Source organism: Ciconia boyciana, chromosome 5 (assembly GCF_034638445.1).
Source record: "Ciconia boyciana chromosome 5, ASM3463844v1, whole genome shotgun sequence".
NCBI classification, from domain to species: domain Eukaryota; kingdom Metazoa; phylum Chordata; class Aves; order Ciconiiformes; family Ciconiidae; genus Ciconia; species Ciconia boyciana.
The window spans coordinates 67,695,884-67,713,350 of NC_132938.1; the positions used below are offsets into that span (position 1 = coordinate 67,695,884).

Sequence of the window (17,467 nt, forward strand, 5' to 3'; positions counted from 1 at the left end):
TGACAAACTATCCACAGAGACATAAGAAGCTGCATACCTGCAGTTATTTTCATTGCTACATCACATAAAACCAGGCTCTGGGATTAATAGACTCATAGATCAATAAAACATTGGCCACGTTATAAGAAACTGCTAAGCACCAGTGAGAAGATAGTTTCTAGTCGAAGTACTAGGAAAATAGGAATCCATTTATTTCAGGGCATTTTTTCCCCCCAGAGTCATTGTTACTGGCCTTATTCCTGTATCTGATTTGTTCTCTTGAATAGTCTCCAGCAGGTGCCATATTTAATACAAATGCTTCCAATCCTGAGTAACATACTGGAGTTAATAATGTAGTGGCAAAGTTTTAATATTCGCTAATCTGTTTTCAGTTGGTTATCCTGAAAATAATGTCTGCTTGCCCTACTGGCAGCTCCAAAGACTATAGTGAACAGGTGGGGCGTTTTCTTTCCAGGAAATGTCAGTTTGATGTCTGGAAGCAGATGTAGTTTTCCCCGACTCAGTGCGGGTCTATCTTCTAACTTATTAGGAGCTCTAAATAGCTGACAGGTGATAATACATCTAGTCAGCTCAAAGCATATTCTGACTATACTGCCAGCTAGTAAATGGGAAACTTTCACTTCTGCAATGGTGATCTTAAAGTGATCTCCTTTTAGAGCAAGGAATCATGTTTAAAAAACTTTCTGATTAGAAAATCAAGTCAGCCACCTTCATAGGTATATGTAATTGATACAGCTACATATATAGAAACATTATTTGGTAAAACAGCTGATATATTGGTTATCTGATATTAAAAATAATTTTCAGGGAAGAAGAGATTATTTAAATCTCCATTGTAGGCACCTCTTAAATGAAGGAGGATGCAGAAGTCTATATCTAATCTGACCTCTGATGTCAGCTCCAGAGCAAGGATGTAAGCCTAAATCGATAAATAATTATTTTCTTCCAGAAACACATTTTCACTTATGGAGCATTTTGGGTGACTCTGTGAGTGCAGTTCTCATGGGCTGAAAGCTTTTCCTCTAGGCTCTGGTACTTTTTTGGTGACTTCTGCATTCATACTAGTCATTCCAAATTTGCATTATTTTGTTCTTCCGAGAGAAGAGGGGGAAGACATTAAGAAGAGGGAAGGGGAGTTCAGATATTGTTTTTTTTCACTTGCTCTCAATCCTACTGTCTCTCTTCAGTCTTCCCTGGTCTGAGAGAGAACCATCTGTTCCTCTCACCTTCCAATTTTTCCCAGCAGTTGGTCCAGCATTTAGAAAGCAATATTTTCTTCCAGATATAATAATTTGTTCTCTGAGAGCTGCACTGCTGAGGATGCTCAGCTAATACCCAACTTTCATTCCTGGTCCAGCTAGTTCTTGGTGTATGTTATTGCAAACTGTGTACCCTAAAGTGAATATTTGATGTCATGCTGAGATGGCATCTCACTCCCAGTTACGGTCAATTCCTGGTTTGGATCACAGCCTACTTAGAAAGTAGAAAATCCATTTTAGGGTTACCAATACAGCACATGGAAGCAAAGGAGATTTAAATCTGAGGCAGCTGTTCTAGCACCATTAATATGTAGGAGCAACAGTGTAGTGATCAGATTTATGAAACAGAAAAGTTCTTCATATTCCAACTGCATGCAAGGCAGATGGGCTGTTTGGGTTAGCTAAAGAAAATCCTGTTGGAAAGTAGAATGTAGAAGGTGTGAGAGCTGAGCTGTATTGTAGATGTGCTGGTGTTCTTCAAGGATGGTAATCAGGCATCCACAATCACAGAAGGTCCCCTGTCTCTGAGGCCAAAGCTGTTCTAATACAAAAAGAGGAAGATGGAATATTTATGTCTATGGTGCACAGACCTGGTGCACATGGTGCACCAAAGGCTCAGTCTCCTGGGGCTGCCTGCAAGACCATTCTCAAAAGGAACTGAGTAATGGCCAAGATGATCTATCAGAAATGATACACAGTTTAGGGATTTCCTCCTGAAATGCAATGGCTTTCACTCTTTTTTTTCACTTAGCAAAAAAGATGGGACCTGTATTCCCTTTGCCTTCCTTGATGTAACCTGGCAATCTGAATTATGAGGATTTGGCCCTTTGTACATTTGCAGTTGTACAAAATGTAAACTTGATTTTCATGAACTTGCTCTGGTATGTAATCATCTCCAATAGAGAATATGCTCTTGAATGTGGTAAAATTGCTTAATATATTATAAGATATTAAATCAAAAGAAAAAATGTCCGCTCAGTTTGTGATACCTTGTTATATACCCATTCTGGGTGAGAAAAATCTTGGAGATTTAGTACATGCAAAGAACCACAAGCCGTAAGAAGCAAATATTTAAACCTTAGTCCCGCAATTATTCAATTAGATTGTTTTTGTCATCAGGAAATCCAAATTAATTTGACTGTATGGTGGGTAAATCATTTGCCAAACCCCACTTTTTCAAACAAGAGTGATTTTGAGCTCTATAAAGTGATATTCTGAATAACTCACCAAACAGATGATTCTATCAGTCAGCATTGTGTACTGCAGGAATGTAGATTAATTGTGTAGATAATAGACAGACAGACAGACTGACTGACCAACCAGCTGACCAACTTTATTTGCTAAGCCTGAGATTCAAGGAAGAAAAATTACTGGCAAGTTAAAACCTCCTGAAAAACAAGATTTAAAATAGAAAGGATAACACAACTCTAACAATAGCATTGTGAATGGCGACATTGTCATTCTGAATGGAGATCTGCTTGAGTCAAATTGAATAACAATGCTCTTTTTCTTCATTAAGGCCATTAAAATCTGTAAGGCTATGGGACCTGGATAGACATAAAGGTTTTAAAAAGCAATGAGGAGAGACTAATGCTCACTGCTGCATACTTACTTGAAGAGCCCAATTAAGTAAAATTTTGTGCTAATTTATGCTCTCTGAAAAATCGAAATGGAAAAGCCTCATTTTTGCTATTGCATTGGTTCAGAAAAAAAACCTACAATTTTTTTCTCAGTATCACCATATAAATATTACAAATTCTTTTTGGCGTGTAAAATGATTTTTACTATTGTAACTGGAGATAAATGTTATTTGTGCATAACATCAAAATATAAGAATTCACCAAGATTCTTTCTCTGTGCCTCACTATGCTGTTTCAATGGAGTGTCTCTGGGAATATTGCAGTTTTCTATTGTTTTTTGGAAGTGCTAATATTAGAATGAAATGTGATAAGAATTATTTAAGAACCTAATTGCATGCTCTCTATTTGGCATTTGAATTTTGCATCTTTGGAATTCGTCTTTTCAGAGTGCTTTATTTAGTTTCTATTAATACCCTGTAATTTAATAATTGTAGTGGGAGGCTAAGGAGAATATGGAACAAGGAAAGATTTGCATATTTCTTTGATACAGTAGTTTGTGATAGGCTCTGACCTTTTTTTTTTGTACTGATCTTAAAAAACAGTTTTGCTAAGGCTGGCATGAACACCACAGAGCATGGAGAAACCAGATAGGGACACTATTCATCCTTTATTCCATTCATTTGTCATATGACTAAGGGAAGGCTGAATCAATCAATCAAAGCTCTGCAAAGCAGTATTAAGCAATGTAATTCTTGATTAAATCTTGCTTTCAATGTAGATATCAGCCTGAAGAAAAGATCTTTTAAACCAAATCTTACCATGAAAGCAGAAAAAAAGAAAATTTGCTTTTTCTGTTGCCCTAAGACTATGCTGAAAAGCACATCTGAAAAAAATTGTGGCTGTGACTTCATGTTTGAGTTTTTGCCTGTTAAAACATACTACTACAGGCCTCTGTTTTTTGCACTTGTAACCTGAGAAAGAAAATGGCATGCAAGAAATAAATCTTCTGGAAAGATTGGCTAATGGCTATGTAAACAGCAAATGCTTGCCACATATGGGCATTAGGAGTTTTTATTGCAAAGACGCAGTGACTACTGTGAACAGGGTAGAGCTCTGAAATGTAGTAGCAAGGCAGATCTTTTGAGTGAGGCTTGGAAGTAGTTTGACAGTGTCCTTACCAGAGGCTTTGGGACTTTTCACTCAGGGCCTATGTAAAAAAGGACTGCAGCAGCTAAAAGACAAGGTTGTACTGTGCTGCTTGGGTCTTCTGCAAGGGCCTGGGGTGATGTGAACGAAGGGAACACATAATCAACAAAACAGGGCTTAAGCAGAGTCCCCTCAAGCATTTGTATGTAAGCAAGGAAGTGCCTGCAAGGCACCGTTATGGGGAACCATGTCCCTGACCCTTTCTGGGAAATCCACATGCCAGGGTCCTTCTCTGAAGTGCCTGTACACTAACACATGCAGTATGGGGAATGAGCATGATGAATTAGAGATCTGTATGCAGGTGCAGGGCTGTGATCTTGTTGGGATGATGGAGACATGGTGGGATGGCTCGCATGACTGGAGTGCTGCAATGGAGTGATACAGGCTCTTTAGGAAGGACAGGCTGGGAAGATGAGGGGATGGAGTTGCTTTTTATGTGAGAAGGTAGCTGGAGTGCATGGACCTCTGCCTGGGGATGGGTGACGAGCCAACTGAGAGCTTATGGGGATGGGAGACATTGTAGTGGGTGTCTGCTACAGGCTGCCTCATCAGGAAGAACAAGTAGATGAGGCCTTCTACAGAAAGCTCGAAGTAGCCTTGCATTCACAGACCCTGGTCCTTGTAGGGGATTTTAACCACTCCAATATCTGCTGGAGGGACAACACAGCAGGGCAAAAGGAGATTCTAGGAGACCATTGATGACAACTTCCTGACAAAAGTGATAGAGGAACCAATGAGGGGAGGTGGTCTGCTGGACCTCATACTTACAAACAAGGAAGGGCTTGCTGGGCATGTGAAGGTCGAAGGCCGCCTTGGCTGCAGTGACTAAGAAATGGTGGAATTTAGGAACCAGAGAAGAGGGAGCAGGGCAAAAAACCAAGATCAGAACTCTGGACTTCAGAAGAGCAGAAAAAGCCCCTTCGGGGAACTGCTTGAAAGAGCCCTATGGGACAGGGCACTAGAGGAAAGAGAAGTCCAAGAAAGCTCATTGATATTCAGGAATCACCTCCTCCGAGCTCAAGAGCAGTCCATCCCAAAGAGCAGGAAGTCAAGGAAAAATGCCAGGAGTCCTGTATGGATGAGCAAGGAGCTCCTGGTCAAACTCAAACACAAAAAGGAAGTATAGAGAAGGTGGAAGCAGGGACAGGTAACCTGGGAGGAATATAGAGACACCGACTGAGTATGCAGGGACACAGTGAGGAAGGCCAAAGGCCACCTGGAGCTGGATCTCATGAGGGATGTCAAAGACAACATGAAGGGCTTCTACAAGTACATAAGTAGCAAAAGCAAGACTAGGGAAAACATGGGCCCACTGCTGAATGTGGCAGACCTGGTGACACAGGACATGGAAAAAGCTGAGGTACTGAATGCGTTCGTTGCCTCAGTCTTTACTAGGAAGAACGGCCTTCAGATATGCAAGGCCCTGGTGATCAGGGGGAAAGTCTGGAGCAAGGAAGACGTACCCTTGGTGGAAGAGGATCTGGTATGGGAATACTTAAGGAAACTGGGCATATGTCAGTCCATGGGCCCTGATGGGATGCACCCACAAGTGCTGAGGGAGTGTCTGATGTCATTGCAAGACCACTGTCAATTATCTTTGAACGATCATGGCAATTGGAAGAAGTTCCTGAGGGCTGGAGGAAAGCAAATGTCACTCCTGTTTTCAAAAAGGGCAAGAAGGAGGACCCAGGCGACTACAGGCTGGCCAGCCTTACCTTCATTCCTGGGAAGGTAGTAGAACAAGAGGCAATGGGCACAAACTGAAACACAGCAGATTCTGTCTGAACATCTGGAAACAATTCTTTACTGTGAGGGTGACTGAGCACTGGCACAGGCTTCCCCGAGAGGTTGTGGAGCCTGCATCCTTGGAGGTATTTAGAAGTCATCTGGACATGGTCCTGGGCAACCTGCTGTAGGTGGCCCTGCTTACGCAGGGGGACTGGACAAGATGATCTGCAGAGGTCCTTTCCAACCTCAACCATTCTGTGATTCTGTGAGCTCACAGGAAAATAGAAAAAGAAAGACTTCAAAATATTGTGATGGTCCTGAAAGAAGTGGGGTCCCTGCTGCACCTTTGGCAAGGATGAAGTAAAGGTTTCAGGAGGCTTACTCAATAATGATGAGTGGAAAAACTCAGTTTCTACTCTCAGTCTACTTTTTGAGGGTTGGAGAACATGCCCAGGATACAGCAAATATTGGGGCATGACAGAGGGGAAAAATACACTTGCTCATGGAAGTAAGCATCTGAGTAACTGTCCAATTTGCATTTCCAGTGACTGTCCCCTTTCCTCAAATAACGTTACCTTCTGTTTTTCCTGTTAATAGGGAAGGATCCTAAATTTCTCTACAGATTTTGTATCAAAATTATTTTAACTACCTTATTTGTAGGGCTAAATACAGACCATAAATGGAACGGTATGAGTTTTGCTCAAATAAACAGAGTGCATCAAGACGAGAGAGTTACTGTGATTTAACAAGGAAACCCATTGTAATATATTTTTAGTTGGTTGCGTTACATACATGCATGGCTTATAACCATCATAGTAATTCTGAAGAAAACTTTCCATCAACTAGTAGTAATAAGCCTGCAAAGAAGAGAAGGCTTTGTGCTGTGCTGCCATTTCTTTGCTTGCTCTGGAAAGATCAGGAAAGATAGAAGTAACTGCCACAAGTCTCTGCAGTTTGCACAGAAGTTTCCAATTTTCTGACAGTGGATGTCTGATGTCATGAATGTACACATCATAGTGTTTAATCTTCATAGCTTCTCAGAGCAGAATTATTCTAGATAAATTTTTGTGTCTATGAGAGCTGAAAATGCAGAGAACAATAAAATTTAGAAGCCCCAAAAGCATAAAATATTTTTATTTATGGTTACTCATATGGGTCAGTTAATTCTGACAGAACACTTAAGTGTTGTTTTCCCAAGATTCACCCATTGATAAAATAGTAAATCCTTATAGGACAAAAAATGTCTTTGTTGCTAACTATGTACTGGCTTTCAACTGATGAGGAGTTTTTTGCTCTCAGATATAAAAGTTACTGAAAAATATGTCTTGGCAAAATGGATAAAAATGCAAAGGGATTTAATTGAGTATTATGCATTATCCCTTTAGTTCTTTATTTAGCATTTTTATTTCAGCATTTTGATTTCATCACCTGACTGCCTGGCCACTTTCTCTGAAAGAAAATGTTGACTTTTCAGGAAATTACAAGTTTTGTTGAATGGTTGGAATTTGACTAAAGGCTGAGTAAGGATTACTTGCATGAGAGAGATTTTATAGTAGCAGCTTCCCAGATGTGTGGGTATGTTTGCATGTTTCAGGAGCGTTGTATGAGGACATGATCTACTATTCTGTTGTGAAATCCTAATTTTCTCAGTTTCTCAGAGTTCAAGGAATTCTTGCTTCAAAAGCAGCAGTAGAAATAATATTGTTCTTTAGCAAACAGTCTTGGACAGATTGCAGAAATCTGTTAAATATTAATTCCATTAAGGCTGAATATTCAACTAAAATTAATTGCAATGCTATGTGAAAAAAAATTAGTGAATTTATTTAAAAAGGGATGCAATGAAATATATAGAAACTTGTAAGTAGTATTTTAAATAATACAGTGAAGCTTATAATAATTTAATTGTATATTTGAGGGTAATATAGATTCAAACTTGAGAAGAAAAGATTGTATAAGTATACTTATATGTATGCATATTTATGTGTGGATGTGTGGATGTTACACACACATACACACACACACACATATATATAAACATGACTGGTGAACCAGGAAATAAAGCAGAAGATAAACTGTTCTTGGACAGCCAACCTACAGATGTCCTATCTACACTTGTCCAGATTACTGGTCTTCTGAATTCCTGCATCCCTGTGCACGAACCTGTTCACATCTCCATTTCCTGGTATGTAGGTTTTAGCAGCAGGAAATTATGACTGGATATGTGTTGATCCAGACTGATGCCTGATCTGGACATTTGGGGAAGCTGGTTACTGGAGCATGGTGTAGCATGACAAATTAGCAAGGCAGTACAGATGCAGTGGCTGTGTCCTCACTGAGTATGATTGGAGACGGTAAAGAATTTAGAATATTAAGAAAGAATTATGGTGTCTGTTCTCCATTTGCAGCACAGTTTTTTAAGAGAAATAAACCTTTTCAATTTTTTTTTTCTTGCTCAATATTTCTCACTCGTTTCTCGTGTGGCCCATCAGCCATGTGGATATTTTGCAGAAAGAATAAAGACAGATATATGAGTAGGAAGGGAGAAAGAACTCAGTATAACTACTTTTTCCTTTCATATATGTCTTTTCTTGTGGTATATTTCCCCTCAAGAACATTCACAGGGTGAAAACAACATAAGGACTACTGAAAATACGTAGCAATGTACTGCATGCTTCTTATCCTCATTAATTCAAGACAGATAGCATTTGAATGTAAAATATCCCTCAATATCACTACAAAAAATGGAAATACAAGATGAGCAATGCAGTATTTGTTTCAATGATCTCAGTGTGAAGTTCAGTGCAGCGCAAGGGACTATGGCATAAATGTTCAGAGGTATTCAGTTTTCTAACCCTGCATGTTAGATGGTTCAAGAGAAAGCTCTGTGGGATGGCTAATCTGCTTTTCCAAACCAGATAGGCATGTAGGCACTATTTCTAACCCCTGGTTGGAGAGTGCAGCCACTGTGGGGAACAACTTGCTGTTCATATCCAACATGGGACTAGGTATTAAAGGAATTTGGTGGGAACCTGAATGCTTGTCTGCGAGAGCAGCGAGTGAATGGAGACCTCACCCACCACACAGGCACTTCACCTGCCTACGCGATCTAGGCCATCAACAAGTGTGTATATCTCTGACAAGAAGCTGGTATGTTCTGCATTGGCAGCCAGTACCGAAAACATTAGTGGGTTCATGCCTAGTCCTGCCTGTTTGTTGCAGTCAGTAGCTAGCGCGTTTCTGCGCTGCGATGCCGAAAGGCTCCAAGCCATCACTGGTCTGACAGGGTGCTGCTTACAGATAAGAGCCTTGATCCTATGGTTTTGGATGTCAGAGAAAGGTTCCATTAAGTTTGGTGGGCTTATGAAAAAAAAAATCTCTTCTATTTCATGCTGTATCGAGTGGTTTTTCAAATGAAGGTTTGGGTACCTGCCTGTCCAGTCTGAGACGTTTTATTAAAACATTGGCTGAGGACTTTCTTCCTGTGCTTCCTGTTCTTTTTTCTAGGAAGACCAGTTGCTATGACCAAAATCAATCACCATTTCGAGTTTCCTGGCACACATGGATGAAGACGAATCACTTTCTGTCATGCTTCTATTATTGCAATTATGTGATGAAAAGGAGAACACAATCCAAAATACAGAAGCCCCAAATCTTCAAATGCAAATGCCCTTGCAAATGAACCCTCTACCCACATGGAGAGAAAAGATCCAGGCTTAAATTCACAGTATGTAGCCTGGCTCTGATTCTACGTATAAGAAAGCTTACTGTAAGACCAAAATCAAATTACCTCTGTGTTCAGAAGATAGTTACTATTAAATTCATCTTTGCACCGTCTAATTTCATTTTCAGATTTTTGCATAGTTTATCTTAGCTAATGAAGAATGTTGACACAGCAGATCATGTTGCGCAGAGAGGAACTCAACTTTACGGGCTTTAAAATGGCTGTCTTCAAAACACTTCTCGGCAGAATGACATGAATGGAATAACAAACCAGACTTCTAGCTGCAAATCCATATTAGAAAGCTTTATGTTAGTGTTAGGGTATAAGGGTTGCATTGTCAAAGAAGGGCAAAGATGCTAAGAGCATGAGAAACGCTTTATTTTGTGAATATTTAATTCCTAACGAAAAAAAAGTAGCATAAGAAAGGAAGTGATTCTTTTTCATAATTTCAGGCTGCATGTTAATGTCAGTATATCCAAGTGCAGTTACAATGTGGTTTATTCTAAAAGTACCAATTTATTTGTACTACAGCATTATTTCAGTAGTTTTGTTTCAGGCTGCTATTTTTATGTCAGGGAATCCAAATTAGGAACCTTGTGAAGTCTGAGATGTTTCTAGTAATTTACACAAGATTTTCTTTTTCTAATTCCTTCATGATTGTTCCAAGGGCTTTTATTTGACTTTATTCTGCAGAAGATTAGACCTCAATATTACAAATGTTTGCATTGGAACTGTTATGTAAGGCTGCTAGGGCAAGATACTACCTGGGTAACATTGCTTGCTTTGAGTGAAACGTACTCCTGAGACAAAGTGCCAGGACAAATAATTCAACATTTCTATGACATGAGTACCCAAAAAGTGTCTGATGTGCCACTTTGAAACTCATGAAACCACTTCAAAGCCATCTTCTTAACTGTGGCCATCCTCAGAAGAGTTAACTGCTTGTTACCGCTACTGTGTGTCATCCCACAAAGCTTGAAAGCCCAGGGAGTCCTACAGTTGTACCTGCAGGAGCCAAAATGCTCTCCAGCTTCTGCTGTCACTCCTGCAGCAGGGTCTGCTCCAAATGCCATTCCTCCCTGGCACAGGTGAGGCATCAAGCCCCAGGGTCCCTATGTTTTTTTGTGCAGCCCTCACTCTGAGGGCTGCACAAGTAAGTGGTCCCCGTTGAACAAAACTCAGGACCTCCTGTTCTCTCCCATTGAAATCTCAGCTCTTCAGCAATCTCACATTTTGGTACTTTGCATCGGATAAATTTATTCATGGAAAACTGAATTCAGAATCACATACTCAGAGCTTACTCAGCCTTTCTAAATTAAGTCAATCATCTCCTGTGTGTTAACTAGATGATTTAGAGGCTAGTCCACAATTAATTTTACCCTGAAAACAATAGAGATGAATATTCTCTTGAGAAAAATCTGAGGAGTTTTACTTTAGTTCGGTTGTGAGGAATGGCTGGTACAGGGAGAATGTGAATTTGTATTCATTATATTACATGTATATTATATTACAGGGAACATATTCCAACAGCAGTGTTAGTGTACAGTATTATACAGTAGAAAATATGAGCAATAGCACTTTCAGGACTCATAAGAAAACCGAAGATAATGCCTTCCCATCCTTCTACCAATGTTTATTAGTCCCACACCAGTAAGACCACCCTTTATTGGCAAATGCTGTTATCTCACTTGGCATCTGAGAAGCTTAAATACTAACCAGTCTGTGGCTTTTTCTTCTCTCCTTAATACACAGAGCATTACCCTTGTGAAGGACTACATAAATAGAAAACGTGATGGCTTTGCTTTAACTACACTAAGCCTGTCTTTTTTTTCCTGGCAACAGTTTTAATCACCAGTGTTGCATCCATATTAAGTGTGAATTCCCTCATGTAAATCCCATTAAGGTTAATAGAATTTTAGTTTTACGGCTTAATAAATTTCAAAGTGGATTAACTTTTGAGAAATATATAACCAGCCATAACGCACGGAACACAATCCCATATCAATATACATATACTGTAGCTAGGATATGGGAAGTCCTAATGGAGACTTGATGAAGCAGCTTTGTATTATATGTAAAGAAAATAGAATAGACTGTTTTCAAGTTTGTAACTTAGCTAATATTTCAGTATTGTTTGTCTTTTATTGTTTGTTGCTTTCTTTTCATTTCACTTCTACTCATTTTGAAATTACATTCTTCCAGCTTTTGTGCTTCTGGATTTAAAATAATAATGAATAATTTGAGACACCAGCTTTTCCAAGCTGTTAGATCATAATGCAATCTTATATACATGGTAATCACTGGACCCATTAGGGAAACTGGACAGTGAGAGAGCTGGTACTCAATTGCATGTATTTTAAGAGGATCATAGAATCACAGAATCATATTGTAAGAGGATCCCATGACTTCACATCACATACATAACACTGTATGTATTCATACTTTGTGAATTTGAAATTGGTTTATAGTATTAAGTATAGGCTTCCTCTAAAATATTATCATATTTGTCTCTCAGGAGCTTTCAGAGACTCAGGTCACTCCAGTTGCCTTTCTCCAAGTGCTGTTACATTGGATTTGCCAAGTTTAAAAGACATGCTTAAGGTAGAGGAACCTTTTTTCATTGGAGGCAGGCAACACTCCTGAACTTTTGGTCACTGGTGCTGCTCTGAAGTCAAGGTGAGGCTGTGTCTCCATGGGCTGGCAGCCTTTCCCCTGACCCTCTGTGGGGCAATGCCATTCCTCATGGGTGAGGGCCAGCCCTCTCTTCTCAAACCCAAATTTAGCTAACAAAAGTAGACAAAAGGTCTAAGCTTTCTAATCTCACCCATCTCTGCCTCTCTGCTAGAATTCTTTGCTTTTTCCCATTGTTCACATCCTTCTGTACATCTCACTTTTTATTTGTGTTGCCGGTGTGGTGAGTTGGGAAATCTGCCTCTGTGAAACTGTAAATTGCAGCCAAGGTTGTGAAACAGCAGACTGTCTGATTATTAGTAATATTCAGGAGACTGACCGAAAATGTCATTACAGCTTGCCTTATGTATTATCTTAAAGAATTCCATATCCAATAAGAATATGACATTTTTTTTCTTTACATGCCAGCCCTGTAACTCTGCCTGTGATCTGAAAGTCAAGCTGTTGTCTTTGCTTTTAATGAATTTTTTGCAACAGAAATTTACATTACAATATTGCTGCTAACTTGAGCCAGCACAGGACTGGGGCTGTTTTTATAGCTCCATTGCTTCTGCAAAGAGCTGAAGTGAAAAAGGAAAGAAGTAAAAAAGCAAAAAACCAAGACATTATTTTTGTTATAAAAATAAATAGTTATCATCCTAAGTAGTTACAGGAACACCAGTGGTTCCAAGGTAAAATGGCATGTCTTCATAGTCCTTTTTAATTACTATAACTGTACTTTTGATTTCTAATGGCAGTAAACAGATGCAATAGCATCCATCTAAACAGGCAAGGTGACTTACGCCTCTCTAATGCACATAATATCTTAAAATTGAAAAGCAACTTATATATGATTCATTCATGCTAACAAGAAATACCTAGGAAGCTCAAGAGAGGTATCACTCAAGATTTCAGCCTATAGCTTCCTCTTTGTGGAAAGATCCAAAGTGTTTGCTTTGCCTTCCAGTGTTCCAGGTCATGCTTGATTTCATCTTCAATTTCAGCAGTTTTCAGTGGCCAGCTATGCAAAATCTGAATACCTGTATTTGTGATACTACCTAAAAATGCTTTCCCTTAAGAATCATTTGTAGTTCTTAATCTTTCTTCTGTGACTAGAACTTGCAGTTAGATTTGTGCCCGACTGTGTGACAAAGTCATACAATTCTGCCTCTATTCAGTTCAGGGTAACTTTGTCCAGGGTGAATTAGGCTGCTGTACCTCTGATGCTGACCAATGTAGCATGTATATTTGCTGCTGCACTTTCAACACCAAGTGATACACAATTTTTCTATAGCTTTTAAAAAAATAGTAGATGATTAATAGTAGACAATGGTTGCAAAAGGGTTCAGTATTATCCTAACTTTCGAGATGAGGAAACTGAGGCAGATGACCGAGGCAATCCGTTACATTGCGCTACCACAGTCACAAAGTGTGTTGGAGGCATTTACCAAAAGCAACAAACAGTTGCAGAAATGGACGCATCAAACCCACTTCACTTAAATGATCTGTTTTAGACTTTCCTAATTTTTTTGCCCACAGGAAAAATATTCAGTATCAGTATCTCATCTCAATGTGTCATTAAGAAGTTGTAAAGTGGCTGCCTCTGCTGTGTGGTATACTTGTACAGCTTCATGTGTGAACACTACAAGTTAATTTTTAGGTAGCATGGATTTATCTTGGAGAGCTGGTTTACAGCAGCTTTTTGTTTATCTGCTCTATACATATCTGGAGGAGTAATCGTGAAGGATACTTTGTGTGGTCAGTTTTTTGTTGGTTTAACAACATGCTGGTTCTTAGGGTTTTTTTAATTAAATACTTCTGGTGTTGTTTCTTGTACTTCCCACTACCCAGTCCCACTTCTAACACGTCTCACTGCTGATGAGGCTTTGAGAAGCCACAAGTACTCTATCAGCAAGGAGAGTTTTGGTGAGACAGTCTCCATGTGCAAAACCTGAAGAGACCAAGTGGACCAATCAATTTCATTTAACTCTTCTTATTTGGACTGTTCTCTAAACTATCAAAGGTCCATTTTTTTTCTTCACTTGAGCAGAATAGGTAATAGCAAAGTTTAAATGTGTGTATTATTTAAATCTTTATTTGGTAATGGATTATTTTATACAGTTCAGCTCTATGGATATGGGTATATTTTCCACAGATCCTGCCAAGAGGGTTTCCATTCTAGGGCTTCCTGCTTATTTCTTCCAGCTGCTTCTCTTTCTTATCCCTTCTGTTGTTATTCTCCTCCTGTCTCCTTGTTTTCACTACTAATGGAGGAGAAGCTTGGTTGGACTTTGAAATCATAATATAAATGTTCTTGGCAATTGTTTCTTTCTATACTTTTAATAATTATTCTCCAGCAATTCCAATTGTATTTTCCAGTTGGAGACCATCACTGAGAACTGCATTGCTCAGTCAGAATGTTAAAGGTGCAAATAATCTTTTAAGAGGATTCATAAGGAACATGTCTGACATTGAGACACAGCAGGAGTAAGACAGTGGCCAACATGGTGTTGGCTGTGTTGACCAGAGTGGTGCAGGAAGGAAAACTCTTTAAATAGGTCTTCATTTGCTGCCTAGTCTCTAACCTACCCCACAAAGTCTGTCTGCAACACAAAGCCTCCTGCCAATTTCACCTTGCAAGTTCACCATCAGCAATAATGGGAGTTGTGGGACTTGCTGCCCTAACCTTCTTCAATGGTGTGGTACTGGTTAAATGCATGAAATGGGGGTGTGCATGTGTGTGTCCGTGTGCATCATTTGAATCCTCTATTGTATTAATGACAGGTAGTTTTAAAAGAAAAAAGAAAAAGTTTTATGTCTGTAGAAGTCATTTGACTACCTATTGCTCTGATGGCATTAATCCTAGTCTTGTCAGGAGTGAATCGGTCCTCCTTCCTGCAAAAATAACAACTGGCGTGGAGGCAGCGAAGTGCTGTTTTCTTACATGTGAAAGTATTTGCAGAACGAAGTCCTTTGTTTGTTTGTTTGTCTCTGTGTGTGTGTGTTTGTTTTCTCTACTTTTGGAACATATTAGAAAGCATCCTGCTCTTGTTATTTCTTTTGAATAGACTATTTTCTGTAGAAAGTAATATCCACATGGTAAACTCCTATTCATCAAAACTGTGCCAAATATGTGCCATTTTAAAGCTAAATATATGTTATTTTATTTTACTTTAAAGCAAGCCAAAATACATACCAAGAACATAGCTCTGGATGGTGTTGGTCCTATTTTCAAATGAGTATTTACTGTGTGTGGCACTTCTGTGCAACAAGCTGAGTTTGGTAAGGGGCTGCTTTATGAATGCAGTACAGAAAGCAGTATTTCTTCCTCCTCTTACTGTGAACTTACCTTTTAATTGTAAAAGTATGTATTTTTCTATTCTTGGTGAAGCATGCCAAGCATGACCTTGTGTACCTAATGCAGTCATACCTGACTCCCTAGCACTGCCCTTTCACTTCCATTTTAGGAGTGTCTCTTCAGGGGACATAAAGATTACGAAAAAGTGTTCGGTTTGGGGGAAGTAAAGTGTTAGTACTGCGGAGCTTCTGTGTCAACTCTTATATCCTCCTATGGGTATAACTGGCTGAGGTACAGGAGTGTATTTTTGGTCCTATTTTTCTTCCCTGTTGATGAGTGCTAATAAGTCTTTCCTCTTGTCATGTGCTGGTGGTATTTTTCTTCCTTGGCTTGGTCAGGATGAGAAAAATTTCTTAAACAAGCTCTCCCATTCCTCTACTATACACCAAAACAAGGCCCCACTTCAGGCCAGAATAAATAAAATAGGGAGATTGCTGAAGTTACAGGACCACATGGTAAATATCTTCCTTTTCCATTATTTTGCTTTGTAAAATGTTAAAAATTGCTCTTTCTCTTTTTGTAGGGATTGCATTTTACATATCTGGCTCAACTTTTCATTTTCTAAAAAATTAAAAAATGTTACTGAGCAACTGTGTTAGCAAATGCTGAAACTAAAAAGCCGTATATTATAGCATGGCCAAATTGAGGATGTATTATGAGGTTTATAAATTAAAAAAGAAAAGTTTTATAAAGAATTGAGAGTAATCCAAAACAGCGGTAATTTCTCTTTGATCACATGGAAAACAGTTCTACATGGCCTGCAAACTTAGTGACTTAGGGGAATCCAGTAACTGAAACTAGGAATAACTTAGCAATTTCATGTCTTACTTGGACACTTGAACTGAGCTTTGCTTGCAAATGCAACATGGTTCCGTAAAGAGAGTCAGGTCAAGTCACTCTGGCTAATAATCTCTTTATTTAGAATATGAGCTTGGTCTCCCTGAAACAGTCTCAAAATTCATCCTAGGTTTTCTGAATAATCTCAGCTGGGAAAAGACGTTTATCAGTCTTCTCCCAAGAATGTAGAATTTGGGGTTTTTAATGTTGAAATGTTATTGGCCTTTGTTGTCAAACTTCTAATTATTAAACTTCTGATATACTTCTAATTAATAAATGTTTATTTTTTATTGCAGCATTTTCCCATCAAAAGTCAAAGAAAACTGATTTTCAAGTGTCAGCTGCATTAGCAACTTCTTCAATGAGAGAGTGGAAAAGAAAATCACTTCTCTGATCAGGATTTCTCGTGCCACTGCATGAAAAGTAGCTGGTGAAGTCTTTAGAAATCAAGTTCCAGTGAGAGACTCTTTTGTAGGGAAAGAATATTACATCTCAGAGTAAGCAGGACTCCTTCATGTTGAAGACCTCCTTAATGAGGACATAAAAATAAGTGTGAAAATCCAACAGGTTACATAATTTTAGACCATTTTTTAAAACGTATGTATCAATTTGCATATGATAGGGTAAATCAGTGTGCAGTGTACATAGCGCATTCACAGAACAAAACACTACTGCATAGTCAATTAATAAGAAAAATGTAAAATTGTACCAACCTTCCTAGGGCAACATATAAGCCAGTGGGTTTTCTTTTTTAGGTCTTTTTTCTTTAACCTGTATAAGGGACAAATCTTTATTCTGACAGTCTTCCTGTAAATGGAGAGGTAACATCCTTCAGTAAAAATTCAGTAAATATTTCAGAATTTGGGACCTAAAAGAGTAAATGGCACCTCTAATTTTTCTCAGTGAGTGCAGTGGTAACTCTGTCCCTGAAACTGGCATAAATCAGTTGTGCAACATGGAAGCAAGTATTGAGGACTGCAGGCAGGGCTTGTTTCTTTTGTCCTGTAAGCACAGCTGACAACTGATGCAAGAATATTGTTAAAGGATATTATTTTCACAGGGTTTTCTTCCCCATTGCCACACAGGCACACCAGCAGCTGGTTCAGCA

At 39.0% G+C, this 17,467-nt stretch overlaps 1 protein-coding gene across 1 annotated transcript in view; it reads left to right on the forward strand.

The window, feature by feature from the left end:
• Positions 1–16,792, forward strand: part of IQCM (IQ motif containing M) — a 108,070-nt gene extending 91,278 nt beyond the window's left edge. The window contains 1 exon segment of the mRNA XM_072863407.1: positions 16,656–16,792. Coding sequence (XP_072719508.1) covers positions 16,656–16,753 — 98 coding nt within the window. The 3' untranslated portion in view covers positions 16,754–16,792.
• Positions 16,793–17,467: the final 675 nt, after the last annotated feature.